Source organism: Ovis aries, chromosome 16 (genome assembly GCF_016772045.2).
Source record: "Ovis aries strain OAR_USU_Benz2616 breed Rambouillet chromosome 16, ARS-UI_Ramb_v3.0, whole genome shotgun sequence".
NCBI classification, from domain to species: Eukaryota; Metazoa; Chordata; class Mammalia; order Artiodactyla; family Bovidae; genus Ovis; species Ovis aries.
In genome coordinates this window covers 24,822,849-24,840,347 of record NC_056069.1, presented here as the reverse complement: position 1 = coordinate 24,840,347, position 17,499 = coordinate 24,822,849, and the positions used below count along the sequence as shown (strand labels likewise).

General features: G+C 39.1%; 1 protein-coding gene across 2 annotated transcripts; it reads left to right on the top strand.

Moving 5' to 3' along the window:
* Positions 1 to 1,903: 1,903 nt before the first annotated feature.
* Positions 1,904 to 12,143, top strand: HSPB3 (heat shock protein family B (small) member 3). 2 transcript variants are annotated; one of them, XR_003591909.3, is made up of 2 exons: positions 1,904 to 2,664; positions 11,168 to 12,143. XR_003591909.3 is itself a non-coding variant. In XM_004016995.6 (2 exons), exon 1 carries the CDS (start codon positions 2,081 to 2,083, stop codon positions 2,528 to 2,530), a length of 450 nt encoding a protein of 149 aa, XP_004017044.1. In that variant the 5' UTR covers positions 1,904 to 2,080; the 3' UTR covers positions 2,531 to 2,541; positions 11,168 to 12,143. The 2 variants fall into 2 exon arrangements, 1 of the variants encoding a protein (XP_004017044.1); XM_004016995.6 differs by having other exon boundaries at positions 1,904 to 2,541.
* Positions 12,144 to 17,499: the final 5,356 nt, after the last annotated feature.

The following is a 17,499-nucleotide window of genomic DNA, read 5'->3' as shown; positions in this document are numbered from 1 at the left end:
CACAAAGAGTGAAACCTAATGTAAACGATGTTATTAATGTAGGTTCACTGATCGTAACAAGTGTACCCTCTGGTGGGGATGCTGACCATGGGAGATGCTATGTATGTGTGGGGGCAGGGGATATATAGAAAATCTATATACTTTCTTCTCAATTTTGCTATGACTCTTTCCAGCAATTTAAAGCCAAGTCCTTAGTAGCGTATATATTTCCTGCCACTGGTAGTGAGTTCTGTTTTTGACTTACCACTCAGAGCAGCATCAATGAAAACATCTCTCAATATTTTGTGAGTCAGAGGACATTAAAGATTTCAAAGAATACATTTTTCCATTAAGAGTCATCAACCTGCAAAATGCAAGTCAAAAAAGCTGTGTGTGAACAGCATAATTAAGGCATATTTTAAACTATATACCAATCCACTCAGAGTTTTAGGGTATTATAAAAGAGCTAAAGGAAATTGTTCCCTTCTGTTTTCTAATTTTTAATTTTTAAAATTTAAAATTTTGTTTTTTAGTTTTTAATTTTTTAGACTTTCCTAAGTGAAAGTGAAAGTGTTAGTCACTCAGTCATGTCTGACTTTTTGTGATCCCATGAACAATAGCCCAACAGGCTCCTCTGTCCATGTTCTCCAAGGCAAGAATATTGGAAAAGGTTGGCATTCCCTTTTCCAGAGGATCCTCCCAACCCAGGGATCAAATCTGGGTCTCTGGCATTGCAGGCAGATTTTTTACCATAAAAAACTAAAACTAAAAACTAGTTAGATTTATTTTTAATTCTAAGAAAATGGACATGTGTTTTAAGGAAAGGTATTCTGGAGTCTACCTATTCTAGAGAATACTAACCTCTATGGAGAGGAAGTTTTCTATATTTTAAACCCTCTTGTGTGTATGTTCATTACAAACACAGTATAAAAGTTAAAAGCACAAATGTGTTTATAGTGATAGGCAAGTCTCCCTCTAGCCCCTGCCTTCTGATCACTCTGCTACCATCCCAGGAGGCAACTTCTGTTCCCCACGACATAACTTTCAGATTCTATTTCAGAAGCAAATGCCTACTTAAGATAAAAGACAAATATAGCACATTATATGCTGTCCTGGACTTTCCTTTTGTACTTAACATGTCTTGGATATCTTGCCATAGCAGTGGATAAAGAGTTACCTCATTCTTTTCCAATCTAAATTTAATGTTAAAGGGGTTACAGTTAAGAGTTATGTTATTTATTTTTGCCATTTCAACAGCAGAGATACTACTAGATTAATCCTTAGTTTTCTGGGCTTTAGTATCAAATAGTCAAAAAGCTTTAAGCTTTTTCTCTGCCCTGGAGCTCTATTTTCCTTACTAAAATTCTCTATTCTATGCCTTTCCAACCCCATCTGAGGTTGGACATCATTGTCTGGCTCAGTCATTTGATCTCATTTTTCATGAGTCAAATTTAAGAAACCCAGGTGGCCTGGCTCAGATGTCACTTAAGGATAGAAGATTAAAGGATGAAATGAAAGTAAATGTATAGGACGGAGGGCTGAGGGCTTGTTGAATGTTTGAGACTTTAATGGGCCTGTGTGTGTGTAATTGATTCCTAATCAATTTAAAGCTCAAGTCACCTCCCGCTGACTTTGTGCCTGGAGACTAGGATTAGTGCAGACTTAGTTTATCCAAGATAAGTGCTCATCTCTAGGTTGTTCTGATCCCTCAGTTCACTGTAGTTCACAAAGACAGAGCACTCAGATATTTCTCAAATATTGTTTCTGACTCTCTTTTTCTCTCTGGGTAAGCGAGGCCGACACACTTGCCAAGGATAACTGAGAATGTAAGGGCAATCCTTGACTCGGCAGCTCGAGCAGGCTGTGTGCTAAAAGCAACTTCGAAACACACCCTATAAATAGCTGTTCATTGTCAGCAGGAGCGAAAAGACAAGAGGGAGCGTGCGGCACTGTGATTCAGGTCTAATTAAAGAGTTGCGTCTGCGCGGAGTTATAAGCGAAGGGCAGCTCTCCTCTGATAATCCAGTTGGAAAGCAGCGGCGAAGCTCCACGCGGACGTCGGACGGGGAGGACGCTGCTGGATGCCGGCTTTGCTTCCACTATGGCAAAAATCATCCTGAGGCACCTCATCGAGACTCCAGTGCGATACGAGCAGGAGTTCGAAGCTCGAGGTCTGGAAGACTGCAGGCTGGATCACGCTTTATATGCACTGCCCGGGCCAACCACGGTGGACCTGGGGAAGGCCAGGGCGGCCCAGGCTCCTCCAGTGGACGCCGCTGAGATGCCGCCCCAGAGAGGCGAATCCCGCTTCCAGGTCCTGCTGGACGTGGTCCAATTCCTCCCCGAAGATATCATCATTCAGACCTTCGAGGGCTGGCTGCTGATAAAAGCTCAACATGGAACCAGAATGGATGAGCATGGTTTTATCTCCAGAAGCTTCACCCGACAGTATAAACTGCCCGACGGCATTGAAACCAAAGATTTGTCGGCGATCCTCTGTCACGATGGAATTCTGGTGGTGGAAGTAAAGGATTCGGCTGGGACCAAGTGACATCGTGTCGGGTTAGTGTCTGTTCATACGTCGAGAGGAAGATTCTAGTTTAGCCCATGGTATCTCGGGAATATGTGTATTACCCACGTTTGAAATGATTTTTATGAAGATTAAAAACACAGACATAATTCCTGGTATGTTGAGGTTGTCTTTGTTATTTTTATTCCGAAAGGAAAGTTGTTAAATATGTTCCTACAGCTCAGGTTGATGCTATTCTTAACACCTGAAACATTGACAGTTTAGGAGATTGTCCTCTGATAGTAGAAACGACTCAGAATTATTTCTTCCTTACTTCAACAATGCCAGAGAAGCTTGCATTTGTAACAGTTGATGGCAAAAGAGCCACACCAATTTAAGAAATTCTTATCCATTTTATGACAGTGTTTTGTATTGCTAAAAAGAGCTGTGATCGCCTTCGCTTAATAAGCTTTTCTTTTCAGTGTATTTTATTATAGCGTAGCTTTGTAAATATAGAATATGAAGGTTAAAAAATAGTACTGGAAAATTGGATCTGAAATATATTAAGCTGAATCTTAGCTGCAGCATTTTTTAAAGCACAGTGTATGTTCTGTGGATACTTATGAAATATTAAGATGTAGTAAATCATACTTAAATTATTATGAAGTTTAGGAAACCACTTTGAAAAGTACAATGACTGAATTCAAGAAAATTTAAACTATGCTCTTTAAATGTTACTTAAAATGTTAGATTTCAGAAGATGGCAAAATGCACTGCATCTGTTCTCACTGCGTAATCCTTAGCTTTAAATAGCTTGGCAGGCAATGAAAGTTCTGAGGCCCAGCTTACGTGGGTGTCTGAGTTTATACAGAACATCGGCTGCTTCTATTTCCCCCAACTGCTGCTTTGGCCCAAAGGAGTGGCTGAGACATTGGTGGTTAGGAACAATTGCCTGCAACAGCTGGTCTGTGACATTCCAAGGATTTGCTATCTCATTCTCTACATGTGAAGTACTTCTTTGGGGGAAAGTAGCTGCCTTTGGAGAAGGCAATGGCACCCCACTCCAGTACTCTTGCCTGGAAAATCCCATGGATGGAGGAGCCTGGTGGGCTGCAGTCCATGGGGTCGCTAAGAGTCGGACACGACTGAGTGACTTCACTTTCACTTTTCACTTTCATGCATTGGAGAAGGAAATGACAACCCACTCCAGTGTTCTTGCCTGGAGAATCCCAGGGACATGTGAGCCTGGTGGGCTGCTGTCTATGGGGTCGCACAGAGTCAGACACGACTGAAGCGACTTAGCAGCAGCAGCAGCAACTGCCTTTACCCCGGACCCCATGTGAGGCTGAGGACAATGCTATGAATAGCCGGGGAATCTGGGTATGGAAAACAGCAGCGTAGCTGCTGACTGCTGATAACACCCGAGCTTCTCTATGGTGCTTTGTTTGTAGTTTACATGCAGATGCGAGAGGTATGCAACAGTAGAAAAATAAATCAGAAGCTATGCAAGTCGTTTTGAAAACAGAGATGTTGGTTTATAGTTTAACTAAATTGAGAGCATTTTGAAGCTAGGTGTTTATATGAAGTTGGTGCTTGTGCATCCAACTCTAGGATCACAAATTTTGTTCTTTGACAAAGTGAATGTCATAGACCAACTCTGCTATATAACAAAGTTAATAGTAATTAATGGATTACATCTACTAATATGACTAGGACTGGGATGCCCTTTGTCTCATATTAGATTATTCTTTTCTATTATTGGGCAGAATAGTGTGAAAACAAGCTAGTACTTTGAGAAACAAACACAAACATCCTTTCGTTGGCCTTGATCTTACTCTAGGTGAGATCTTCTGAGAAATTTCAGAAAGTGAAGTTCTTAACGTGAGGAGCCACTGATAGGAAATGTTTTCCTTTAAAAGTTAAAATTAAACACATCATTCAATTAGCATTTATTTTTCCTAAGATAAATTTTAAAGTAATACATTTTTAAAAAAATTTGGGAGATATACCAAGCACTATAAAAAATAAAAACCATTTATTATTCCTCTACTACCATGAGCTAGCTACTTTAAATTTATAGTTTGGAATTCTCTTATACATAAATACATGTATCACTTTTCTCAAAATTAGGATTATGTTTGCAAAGGGTTTGATATCCTGATCGTATTGGTTATTGTCTGTTGCCCTCCCCACCTCCCACCAACCCAGACCATCCTCTGCCCTACTCAGCCCCACTCTGAGCCCAAGCAGGCCCACCCTGATGGGCCGTGTCATGCTAGTTTCCAGCGAGGTTCAGCCAATAGGAGGCACTGACTGCAGAGCAGAGATTGGAGAGAGGAAGCTGGCAGGCAGGAGGGGTGGAAGAGGACGGCATTTCATTCTCCACTGCCAGCCTGCTGCAGATGAGGCTCCGGCAGGACCTGCATTCCCCGGGACTGGAGGTCTGCAGGGACAGTTTCTTTTCCAAGACGTGGAATTGTATCAGGCACCAGTATTCCAACGCTGTTTCTTCCTTATGCCCCTTCAACACTTGGGATGGTGATATCTTCTGCTATTTCTTGTTCCTGGTACTTCACAATTCCCTGTTGATTCCCTTTACTCTGCCTGCTCTCCCATAAATGATTCTTTCATTAAAGACCCTTTCAGGCGATAAAAGAAAATTTCACATATTGAGCTATGAGGAAGTCATTCTGGCTAATATATGAGTTGACTTGAATTTTAACTGCTAACTAAAACAGCCTGTTTTACACCTGCTTTAATTATTGAAGAAAAGGGCACATTGACCAGAAGTAAAGAATGTCTATGTTAAAAATAAAGAGCAAATGATTCCCGTCCTGGGACACCAATGCTGTTCCTCCTTCCGTTGTAAGACCCCCTTCCTTGGTGCAAAGGCCATACTGACTCACTGTGTGAATGCTGACCTGTTTTTCTGTAACCTTGAAGTACGTGTGCATGCTAAGTTGCTTCAGTTGTGTCTGTCTCTCCACAAACCTATGGCCTGTAGCCGGCCAGGCTCCTCTGTGCATTGAATTCTCCAGGCAAAAATATTGGAGTGGGTTGCCATGCTCTTTTCCAGGGGATCTTCCCAACCCAGGGACTGAACCTGAGTCTCCTGCATCACAGGCAGATTCTTGACCATCTGAGCCACTAGAGAAGTAAATGCCTGGCTTATTTAATGTTCCTGGTTCTGACAAGATATAAAACTATGGTGACAATCGTGTGTCTCTGCAGCAGTTCCTCAGAGCTGACAGGCTGTCTTCCAGGCGATAGTCCTCACTTTGGCTCAAATAAAACTCTTTTTATTTTTTTTAATCATTTCTATTCCTATTATAGATTACTTATTGATTATTTTCATCCACACGGGAGATGGAATTCTGACTGGTCTTGCTTGTTTGCTTTTGCCAGAACCCTGATTGCTTGACTTCTTAAGCGATTAGAAAAAAAATAGTGCATTACTTTCTTTTGCTAGAGAACATTAAGTGATTTGTAATGGTTACACACAATTCCAACACAGATAAACAATAATATCATTTAACCATTCCTTCTCATTACTCATCCCAACAGGAAGCAGATGGCACTGTCAAATTGGAATAATTCAAATTAGAATAATTTATTTATAAAGAGATAAATTACAGAGGAGTGGGCAGGGTGGACTTGAGCCACAAGGCAGCACCCTACCCTGAGGGTAGCAGTGTGGAGCTCTTAGGTTCCTTAGGTCCAAAGGAGTGAGAGGAGGAAGCAGGCCTCAGAAATCAAAAAGAAGGTCAGATAGAGAACTCCAGCTCTGACTTTCATCTTGAGGGACACAGTCAGCCAAGGTGACCTCATAGGCACCAGGAAAATAAATACTTTTCTCCCTTCAATCTCCTACTGGGGCATCCTATTGGCTGGACCTATCTGGTAGCCAGAGGGTGTGGATGTCCTGTAGATACAGTTCAGCAACCTCCCAGGGCAGAGAGCAAGGTGGAAAAAAGTGGAAGGTGACTCCTAGGGGCCAGGGGAAAACGCCAGCTCTCCACTAAAGTGAAAACTGTTGCTATAGCTTTTAGGAAATCTTTTCTACAAAAAGACAGAGCCTGAGACACTATTTGGGTGCCTTCAAGTTGCAATACAATTTGGCACGTGCAAGCCCAGAATGGTAAAGGTGAGGAAATAGGGAGAAAAAGGGAAGAAAATACAAGAAACAAAGTGATGTGATGTGTGGCTGTGCTGGCCACTGTTTCACAATGACTATAAAGAGACTGCAGCCTCTGGGCAGGGGTGTTGGCCAGGCACCTGGAACTTATGCAGAAGACCTTCAGGAGAAAATCGAATATTAGAGCACTCCACAGGGAATAAAGGAGGGGAAATTGCCCTGTTCCCTACTATTTCCCATATCTCATCAGTCAAGTTTCAACTCACAGGCAGTAGACTCTCCTGAACTCTGAGTTGTATCATCCAGCCCCTTAGTGACTGCTCAGAAAATCGGACCCATGCCACACAGTGTGACATTTCATCCATTCTGGGGACAGAAGGATGACTCAGCCTGGTTAGGGCTCGCTCCGTCAGGGAGAAAAGTGCAGACTCGGGGCTTCCACCTGAACAGCCGCCACCTAAGGAAGTTTAGCAAAGGCTCTGGCAAAGGTGGCAGCAGCATGGCTTGGGAGGCAGGTGACAAGCTTCAAAAGAAAGAAGGCAGGCCAGGAGGTACACAGGGTTTGTACTGACAACAATCTCAGACCCAGAACTGCAGGAAGAGGGTGTCAGGCGAATCACAGCATCTACACTGACTTCAAATTTAAACTCTAATATCACCTAATATATAATATTATATATTATATATAATATTATTATGTGTTATATATGTTATTATATATATTATTATAACATTACCATATATAAAATATATATGCTGATGTTATATATATTATATATGTATAATATATATGGTGATATTTTATATATATTATATGTATAATACATAAATTATATAATTTATATAATATATAAGTTGATTTAATGAAAAAGACATATATCTCATATATATGATATATAATTATGTATTATAATTTATATATATTATATAATGTGTATATTATATTTGTTATATATATATATATATATTTGTTTTGGGGTTTGTTTGTTTGTATTTTTTGACCATACTACTCGGCACGCAGGATCTTAGTTCCCTGACCAGGGATAGAACCCATCCCCCCTGTAGTGGAGGCATAATATCTTAATCACTGGATCACCTCATATTTTGATCTAATTTTTAATGTGCAGTGTAAGTCCCCTTAAACTTCTCCAGGATTTTTCTTTTTCTGAAGATGGTGGACCACTCCTGGAAGTCCAAAAGTCACTGGGGATTTTTATCCCACTGACTGCCCTTAGCTTATTTCTCACCTACTTGTGATTATCTGGAAATTGCTATTAATGGTCTTAGCACATCTAAAGAGGAATTTTTAAAAAACACAACAACTTCAGGTAAAAAAAGATCCAAAATACCTAATAATCATCTACACAAGCTTGACAAAAATATGGGCTTCCCTGGTGGCTGAGCGGTAAAGAATCCGGCTGTCAGTGCAAGAGATGCAGGTTTGATCCCTGGGTCAGGAAGAGCCCCTGGAGAAGGAAATGGCAACACACTCCAGTTTTCTTGCCTGGGAAATCCCATAGGCAGAGGAGTCTGGTGGGCTACAGTCTGTGGAATCACAAAGAGTTGGACATGACTTAGCAACTAAACTAAAGCTAAACAAAAACAGGCTTTTCAATAATAACCACTGTTCTCTTCAAAGGCGCTCAAATAATTAGTTGGAAACAAGAATTAAAATGTTGATTCAATGTGCTGATTTACAGCTTGGACATAATTTGAAAATAACTCTGTCTTAGCAATTGAGTTGGCTAGATGTTCTCCACAAAATAACAGAACAGTATTTAAATTTGAAAGATGAAGAATTCTAAGTAACTAAATAAATGATTCGAAGTGACTATTTTCTTTTATGTTTCATCAGCATTATTTACTATATAAGAGCATGTATATTTGCACGTATATATTTACAAAATCCTGTTTATTAGTGTTTTCTAACTTCAAGGACAAATACAAAAAATATACTGACGTAATATAAAATGGCTTCTAGAATACCATTCTTTGTAATTTGTTGAGACTTTCTCTATGACATGGTATGTAGTAATTTTTCTTAAATGCACTATGTATACTTGAAAATAATATGTGTATATTTTCTATTTGAGAATATATATGAATAATCTCCTAATGCAAAGGAAACAAAAGCAAAAATAAACAAATGGGACCTAATTAAATGTAAAAGCTTTTGCATAGCAAAGGAAATCATCAACAAAATGAATAGACAGTCTATTGAATGGGAGAAAATATCTGCAAATGGTACAAGTATTAAGGGGTTAATATTCAAAATGTGTAAACAGCTCATGCAACTCAACATAGAAAAAAAACCAAACAACCAAACAACCCAGTTAAAAATGGGCAGAAGACCTGAATAGATATTTTTCCAAAGAAATACAGATGACCAACAGACACATGAAAAGATAATTAACATTGCTAATATCATGAAAATGCAAATCAAAACAATGAGATGTCATCACACACTTGTCAGAGACTTTCTTATCAAAAAGACCACAAATAACAGATGTTAGCGAGGATGTGTCCACTGTTGGTGGGAATGTCAGTTGGTGTAGCTATTGTAGAAAAACAGATGTTCCTCAGAAAAACTAAAAATAGAATTACCATATGATACAGCAGTTCCACTTCTGGGTATATATTTGACCAAAACAAAACACTAATTTGAAAAGATGCATGCACCCTAATGTTCATAGCAGCATTATTTACAACAGCAAAGATATGGAAGTAACTTAAGGGTCAATCAACAAATGAGAGGATAAGCAGATGCGGTATATATACACAGTGAGATACCAATCAGCCATTAAAAAAAGAATGAAATTTTGCAATATGCAGCATGGGTGGACATGGTGAATATTGTACTTAGTGAAATAAGTAAGAGAAGGAAAAATACTGTATCATGTATATGTGGAATCTAAAAAATATGCCAAAATAATGAATATAATGAAACAGAAAAACTTCCTTCTATTATCTAGTAATATATATTGAAATTCCACAGGAGAGAATGAAAACTTGCACATATCACATAGCAGTATCCATTTTAAAACATATCTGAGTAATTAAGGTTTTTATATTTGACATTTCCCCCCAGTTTTCAAAGCTACTTTTTCCTAATAATTTTCATCAGAACTTAAGAACACTTGGGAGCTGCTCTACCTAGTGATAAACCATACTGTCATGCCACAATAACGAAAATACTGTGTTCCTGCACAAAAATAAATGAATCAGTGGAACAGAGTAGGAAACGCTGAAAAGAACCCCACTGTACAAATTTAGTTTGATAATGGCAGTTGATAAAATGAATAGGAATATGATACAGTATAGGTACCTAAGATAACTATACAGGTATCTAAAAAATTAAATAAAAAGCTTATACCTATGATACAGTACAATCAAAAGAAAAATTACAAATGCATTTTAGAAATACTGAATGTAAAAATAAAATAGAAGTACTAAATAGAAAAAAAAAAAAAAAACAAAAAAATGCCTTAAGTATCCACTGCGTTGGTTATTCTATTGTTTTCTTGTCTTTCTCTGCCCTGTTCTGTGGCCTCAGGGCACTGCTCTCTGATTTCAAGTTGAATTTACCCAGCTGAAGGCACCAACAGACAGCAGCCTGCGGAAAGACAGGCAGATTGAAGTATTTTATTCCCTGCCTCTTGCTGTTTTGATTCCAGGTTGTAGGTGGGATTGCCTCCCTCTGAAAGCCGCTCTGATGAGACTGCCTTTTCTCCTCTGGCTCCAGCCCACATTGATAGTTTTGTTTCCTTTCCCTTGTTTCTTTAGGATCAAGGGGGTCATGACTTCCCGTTGTTACTGGTCTCTGGGTGCCTATAAATGTGCATCAATTCTGATGTGTGGGAGTTTTCCCCATATCACCAAGCAATGCTATTATACCAGCTCGATATCCTAAAATTCATCTCAATTCTGACACTATCTACCCTTAGATCCCACAAGTTAAGGGTTCAGTCTGACAAGATTTCTCCTCTAACCCCAACTTCAGACATCAGTTGCAAGCCCAGCTTATTACCTGTGTTTCTAATAACCGGCTATATAGACTGGCAGTTTTAATAGCCCCTTTCTTGTATTGGACTAGTTTGCTAGACTGGCTCAGAGAACTCAGAGAAACATTTTATTAATACTTAGTAGATCACTAGTTTATTATATAGTATAAACTCAGGAAGAGGCAGATGGAAGAGACGCATAGGACAAGATAAGGGGAAACGGGGAGGAGTTTTCACACTTTCTCTGGGGGTCTGTCTCCTTGAATTGTCCACCAACATGGAAACGCTATGAACCACCTCCTTTTGAGTTTTATGGAGGTTTCATTACACAGGCACGATTGATCAAATCCTTGGCCATAGGTAACTGAATTCAGTTTCTAGTTCCTTTTCTCTCCCGAGGATGAGGACTGAAAGTTTTCTAAACCTCTAACCACATGACTGGCTATTCTGGCAACCAACCCCCATCCTTAGATTACCTAGGGGCTTTCCAAAGGTAACTCTTAACATAATTAAAAAATGTATTTTGTCTCTCTCTCCGCTTAGGAAACTCCAAGGATTTTAGAAGCTCTGTGACAGAAATGGAGCCCAAGATGGAATATATGTTTCTTACTAGAAATCCCAATATCACAGTGCCTCAACATTTTGTTGGTCCCTCAGCCCTGCCCACATCTCTGTAAATAATCATTTTATTGTATATTTTTAAAAAATCCAAGCTAAGTATGCTTTTTGTGTCCCTTCGTAACTGTGAATGGCATATTCACCTATATATTCTTCCTCTGGCACAAGAAAGGCCTCTTGTGCCCGAGGAACAAAAAGACAACAACAAATAGGGAAACATAAGAGGAAATTGCAAGGAGATCCAACCAGTCCCTCTTAAAGGAAATCGGTCCTGAATATTCATTGGAAGGACTGAAGCTGAAGCTGAAACGCCAATACTTTGGCCACCTGATGCGAAGAACCAACTCTTTGGAAAAGACCCTGACGCTGGGAAAGATTGAAGGCAGGAGGAGAAGGGGACGACGGAGGATGAGATGGTTAGATGGCATCACCAACGCGATGGATATGAGTTTGAGTAGGCTCTGGGAGTTGGTGATGGACAGGGAAGCCTGGTGTGCTGCAGTCCATGGAGTTGCAAAGAGTTAGACATGACTGAGTGATTGGACTGAACTGAACTGAAGAAATATTTGTATTTTGGGGGGATTTTGTCTAGTCAATAAGGCTAAAAATTATGATGATATTCAGTGTTGCTTAGTATGGTAAACAATACCTCTTTGTTGCTGATTTGTAGCATAAATTAGAACAATCTTTCTGCCAGAGAGTATGTTAAGGCTCTTAATATAATTTGAGAAGTAGAAGAGCAAGAATTAAAGAATTTACTCTGTTACAATAAAATTATACAAAATTTGTGAGGCATTCTGTAATCTGAAATGTTGAAAATGTAAGAAATTTGTTAAGCAAACTAAAGTCTATTCAAGTTATAAAATACTATCCTGCTAATAAAAATCATTTTCCAGAAAAATATTGACTAAAGTGGAAAAATACTCACTAAATTTAAGGAGAAAAGCAAGTTACAAAAGGAATACATGGGGGGAGGGGAGAGAGGCTCAGAAGGGAGGGGATATGTGCATAATTATGGCTGATTCACACTGTTGCGCTGCAGAGACCAACACAACATTATAAAGCAATCTTCCTCCAATTAAAAAATAAATTTAAGAAAAGGTATATAAAATTTTCACCTTTTTTTTTGTGGAGATATCTCTATGTCAAAAAGTTTTTGTTTAGGATGTGATTTTAATGGAAGTATTGTACTTCATAATATGGATATGCCAAAGCTTATCATATGCAGAGAAGAATCAAAGTTTAAGTTTCAAAATGCTGAAAGTGGAGAGGGGTCAAGATGGCGGAATAAGTAGACATGGAGCTCACCTCCTACCATAAACATATCAAAAATATATCTGTATGTGGAACAGTTCTCACAGAAAGCTGGAAGAAAACAACCAAGGCTGCAAGAAAGATTCCCCCCAACACATACGGCCATCCCCAGTTCCAGCTAAGTAAATGCTCCAGTCCTGCCTGTTCCATGCCGTAGCTTTACGCTGGATGTAGGACAGCCGGGTCCTGAGAAAAGACTGAATCTAGAGATGCAGAGGTGACCTGGGAGGTGATTCAGGTGGGGCCGTGGCAGCCTTTCTGCCACTCACTCAAACAGCACCACGGAAGTCGCCCAGCCGTCTGACAATGGGACAGCTGCTTCAGTTCCTGCAACTGCAATGCCGCAGTCTCCAGTCGTGCTAGGGCAAACGCTCAGGCCCTGCTCACTTTCTGCCACAACCTTGTACTAGATCTGGGACAACCACAACAAGGGAGAAGACATGACTTTGGGCTGTGTGTGAGAGTGGAGGTCAGACACATACACAGAGAGCACACTGGACCTCTGTAAGCACACAAGCCCCACATGCTTCAACACTGGGATAAAAGCAAGGCCCCAGTGTGGGGAGAAGGAAAAACACACTTAACAGGAACAAAACCTGCTCAATCTTCAAGGCTACCGCTCTGGCAACTTGGGAGCAGACCCCGCTTCTGATAAGATGGTGAAGCCACTAAACAGAGAGGAAATCCTATCTCACACTTTGTGCAGGTTTTAGCTCCTTCAACACAAGCCACACACCCTATCAAGGTGATAGTGACCAGCACACCCGAGGAAGGATGTGGCTGGCATTCACATAAAATTTCTTGCACCAAAGACACTGGACACATGCAGTCTACATAGAAATGCTCCCACATAAAAAACACCAAAATAGATGACTGTTTCACCTATATTTATGGAGACAGAGAAAGTTAAGAAAATGAAAAGGTAGAGGAAATATTCTCAACTGAAAGAGCAAGATAAAAGCCCCTGAAAAAATAAATGAAAGAAAGATAATCAGTCTACCAGACAATGAATTTTAAAAGTTGTTAATAAAATACTTATGAATTAAGAAAGAGAATTTTTGTAAGCCCTGCTGCTGCTGCTGCTAAGTCGCTTCAGTCGTGTCTGACTCTGTGTGACCCCATAGACGGCAGCCCACCAGGCTCCCCCATCCCCGGGATTCTCCAGGCAAGAACACTGGAGTGGGTTGCCAGTTCCTTCTCCAATTCATGAAAGTGAAAGTGAAGTCGCTCAGTCGTGTCCGACTCCTAGCGACCCCATGGACTGCAGCCTACCCAGACTCCTCCATCCATGGGATTTTCCAGGCAAGAGTACTGGAGTGGGATGCCATAGCCTTCTCCGTTTTGTAAGCCCAGATCATTTTAATAAGGAACTAGAAACTATATAGAAGACCCAATCAAAAACAGATAATTCAATTTCTGAGATAAAAAACACTCTAAAAGCAATGTACAGCATGCTAAACTACACAGAAGAATGCATAAGTGATCTGGAAGATACAATAATGAAAATCACCCAATCAGAATGCCAAACAGAGAGACAAATGAAAAGAAAGCAACGTAAGAGGGCTATAGGATGATATAAAATGTGCCAACATTCACTTCATAGGGGTTCCATAGGAGAAAAGAGAGAGAAGGGGATCGAAAATGTATTTGAATCAATTATGACTAAAAACTTCCCAAATCTAAAGAAGGAAACAGACACCAGATACAGGAAGCACAGAGTCCCAGACAGGATGAACCCAAATGACCCCACACCACTACATATCATAATTTAAATGGCTTAAATTAAAGAGAAGATTCTAAAGGCAGCAGTAAAAAAGTGAAGAGTCATATATAAGGGAATCCCCATAAGGCTACCAGTTGATTTCTCTGCAGAAACTTTGCAGGCCAGAATGGAGTAGCATGATATATTCAAAGTCCTGAAAGGCAAAAACTTGCAACTTAGGATACTCTACCCAGCACAATTATCATTTAGAATAGAAGAGATAAAAAATTTCTCAGACAAGCAAAAACTAAAAGAATTCAGCAATACTAAACCTATCTTAAAAGAAATGCTGAAGTAAGAATCTATCAGGGAAGGGAAAATCCCCCAAATACAGGCAAATGTAGAGTAAGGACTGAAGATTACTTAAGCCAATATGTATATTAAAAGACAAAAATTATAAAAGCAACCATAACCACAATAAGGGCTTCCCTGGTAGTTCAGTGGTAAAGAATCTGTCGGCCAGGGCAGGAGACCCAGGTCTGATCCTGGGTCAGGATGATCCTCTGGAGGAGGAAATGGCAACCCACTCCAGTATTCTTGCCTGGGAAATCCCATGAACAGGGGCGCTCAGTGGGCTACAGTCCATGCGGTTACAAACAAATCGAACATGACTTAGTGACTAAACAACAACAGTAACTATAATCGAGTAAAAGGATGATAAGCATGAAGATGTAAAATATAACACTCCAAACACAAGATGTAGGGGAGGGGAGTAAAAACGTAGATCCTTTAGAATGTGTCTGAACTTAAATGATAATCCATTTAAATGGATCAATATATATGAACTTCATGGTAACCACAAATCAGAAATCTACAATAGATACATAAAAACAAAAAAGAAAGGAACTCAAGCATACTACAAAAGAAAACCATTCAACCACAAGGAAGGAAACAAAGAAGAATTACAAGAAATAAAATGGTAATAAGTATATACTTATCAATAATTAGTTTAAATGTCAATAAACTAAATATTCTGATCAATAGGCTTAGGATGACTGACTGGATTAGAAAACAAGGTATCCCAATCTGCTATCTATAGGAGACTCACTTCAGGGTGAAAGACACACACAAAAGTGAGGGAGTGAAAAAAGATATTTCATGGGAACATAAACAACAAGAAAACAGGAATAGCAATACTCATATCAGACAAAATAGACTTTAAAAGGAAGGCTATAACAAAAGATAAAGAAGGCGTTATATAATATAAAGTGATCAATACAAGAAGAGGATATTATACTCATTAATATACATGCACCCAACATAGGAGCAAAACAAATACAGACAATAAATGGGAAAATTGACAGGAATACAATTATAGGAGGAGACTTTAATACTTCTCTGACAATGGACAGCTTTTTCAGACATAAAATCAGTAAGGCAACAAAGATCCTAAATGACACAATAGAATAGTTGGACTGAATTGATATCTATACGAGACTACATCCAAAAAACATAAAAGAATACCCAGTCTTTTAAAGTATGTATGGAATATTTTCTAGGATTGACCACATACTGGTACACCAAACAAGCCTCAACAAATTTAAGACCACAGTTATTTTCGGATCACAGCGATATGAAACTAGAAATCAACCACAGAAAGATAAATGGAAAAACTTGCAGTGATCAGACTTGCAAATGATCACAAGGAGACTAAACAGCATGCTACTAAAAAATCAGTGGGTCAAAGAGGAAATCAGAAAATGCCTTGAGACAAACAACAATGAAAACACAACTTCCAAAAATCTGTGGGATGCGGCATGCTATGCTATGCTAAGTCACTTCAGTCCTGTCCGACTCTGTGCAACCCACAGAAGGCATAAGTGGTTCTAAAAGGAAAGTTCACAGTGATACAGGCCTTACTCAAAAAAAAGGAAAAAAAGGAAAGAAAAATTTCAAAACAACCTAATCTACCACCTAAAAGAATTAGAAAAAGAAGAACAAAACCAAAAGCCAGCAGAAAGAAAAAAAATAATTAAGGGAGGAAATAAATAAAACAGATAAAAAAGCAAAAATATTAATGAAACCAAGAGATAGTTTTTTGAAAAAATAAAATTCATAAACTGCTAATAGGATTCATCAAGAAAAAAAGAAAGTCAAAATCAGTAAAATCAGAAATGAAAAAGAAGAATCTAGAACCAACACCACAGGAATACAAAGGATCGTAAGAGATTGCTAGGAACAACTATTTGCCAATAAAATGAACAACCTAGAAGAAATACATGGCCTATCAAGAAGGAGTCAAGAAGAAACAGACAATTTGAACAGATTGATCATTAGAAGCTAAATCAAATATGTAATAAGACAATATCCCAGGAAACAAAAGTTTAGGAACAGACAGCTTCACAGGGCAATTCTACCAAATACATAAAGAAGAACTTACCCCTTCCTTCTCACACTATTCAAAAAAATTGTATAGGAAGGAATACTTCCAAATTCACTTTACAAGGCCATTACTCTGATACTCAAACCAAATACACTACCAAAAAAAGAAAATTACAGGCCAATATCTTTCATGCATATAGATATAAACATCCTCAACAAAATATTAGCAAATCAAATCCAACAATACATAAAGAGGATTATATACCACAATCAAGATGGATTTATTCTCGGGTCACAAGAGTGATTCAATACACGCAAGACTGTTTTATTAATTCAATGAATATGTCCCATCTTTATTCTGTTGCAGTATTCTGAAGAAATCAGAATTTTCAGAACCAGCAATCTCAGGAGGATGTGATCTATAGGATGCAAGAAGCACAACTTTTTAAAAGTCTAGTTTTCAGTGAATTTGAAAACTATTTTCCAATTTGAACTGGAGATGCAGCCCAGAACTTCATTTAAGCTCAGGGTTTATTAGTGGGGGAAATCAAATAAGCCATTTTGGTTGAATGGCAGGCTAGAAAACATATCCCCTTCTTCAATTCCCCTTGTGGATGTGACCGGATAGGACAACCACCACTTCATCCTCTTTGAAATGCTACCCTGGGGTGGCCACAGTCTTCAGACAAGCTGCCAGGCACATACCATTCTCCCCAAACACTACTTTTCACAAGGGTGAGATTTCCCTGTGCTCTTGTCTCATATCCCCAAGCCTAGTATTCTCAAATTCTCCAAGCAACATACAAAGGCTTGGAGAACTCAGTGTGGCTTTAATTTCTGTTGCTATTGAATGGGATAC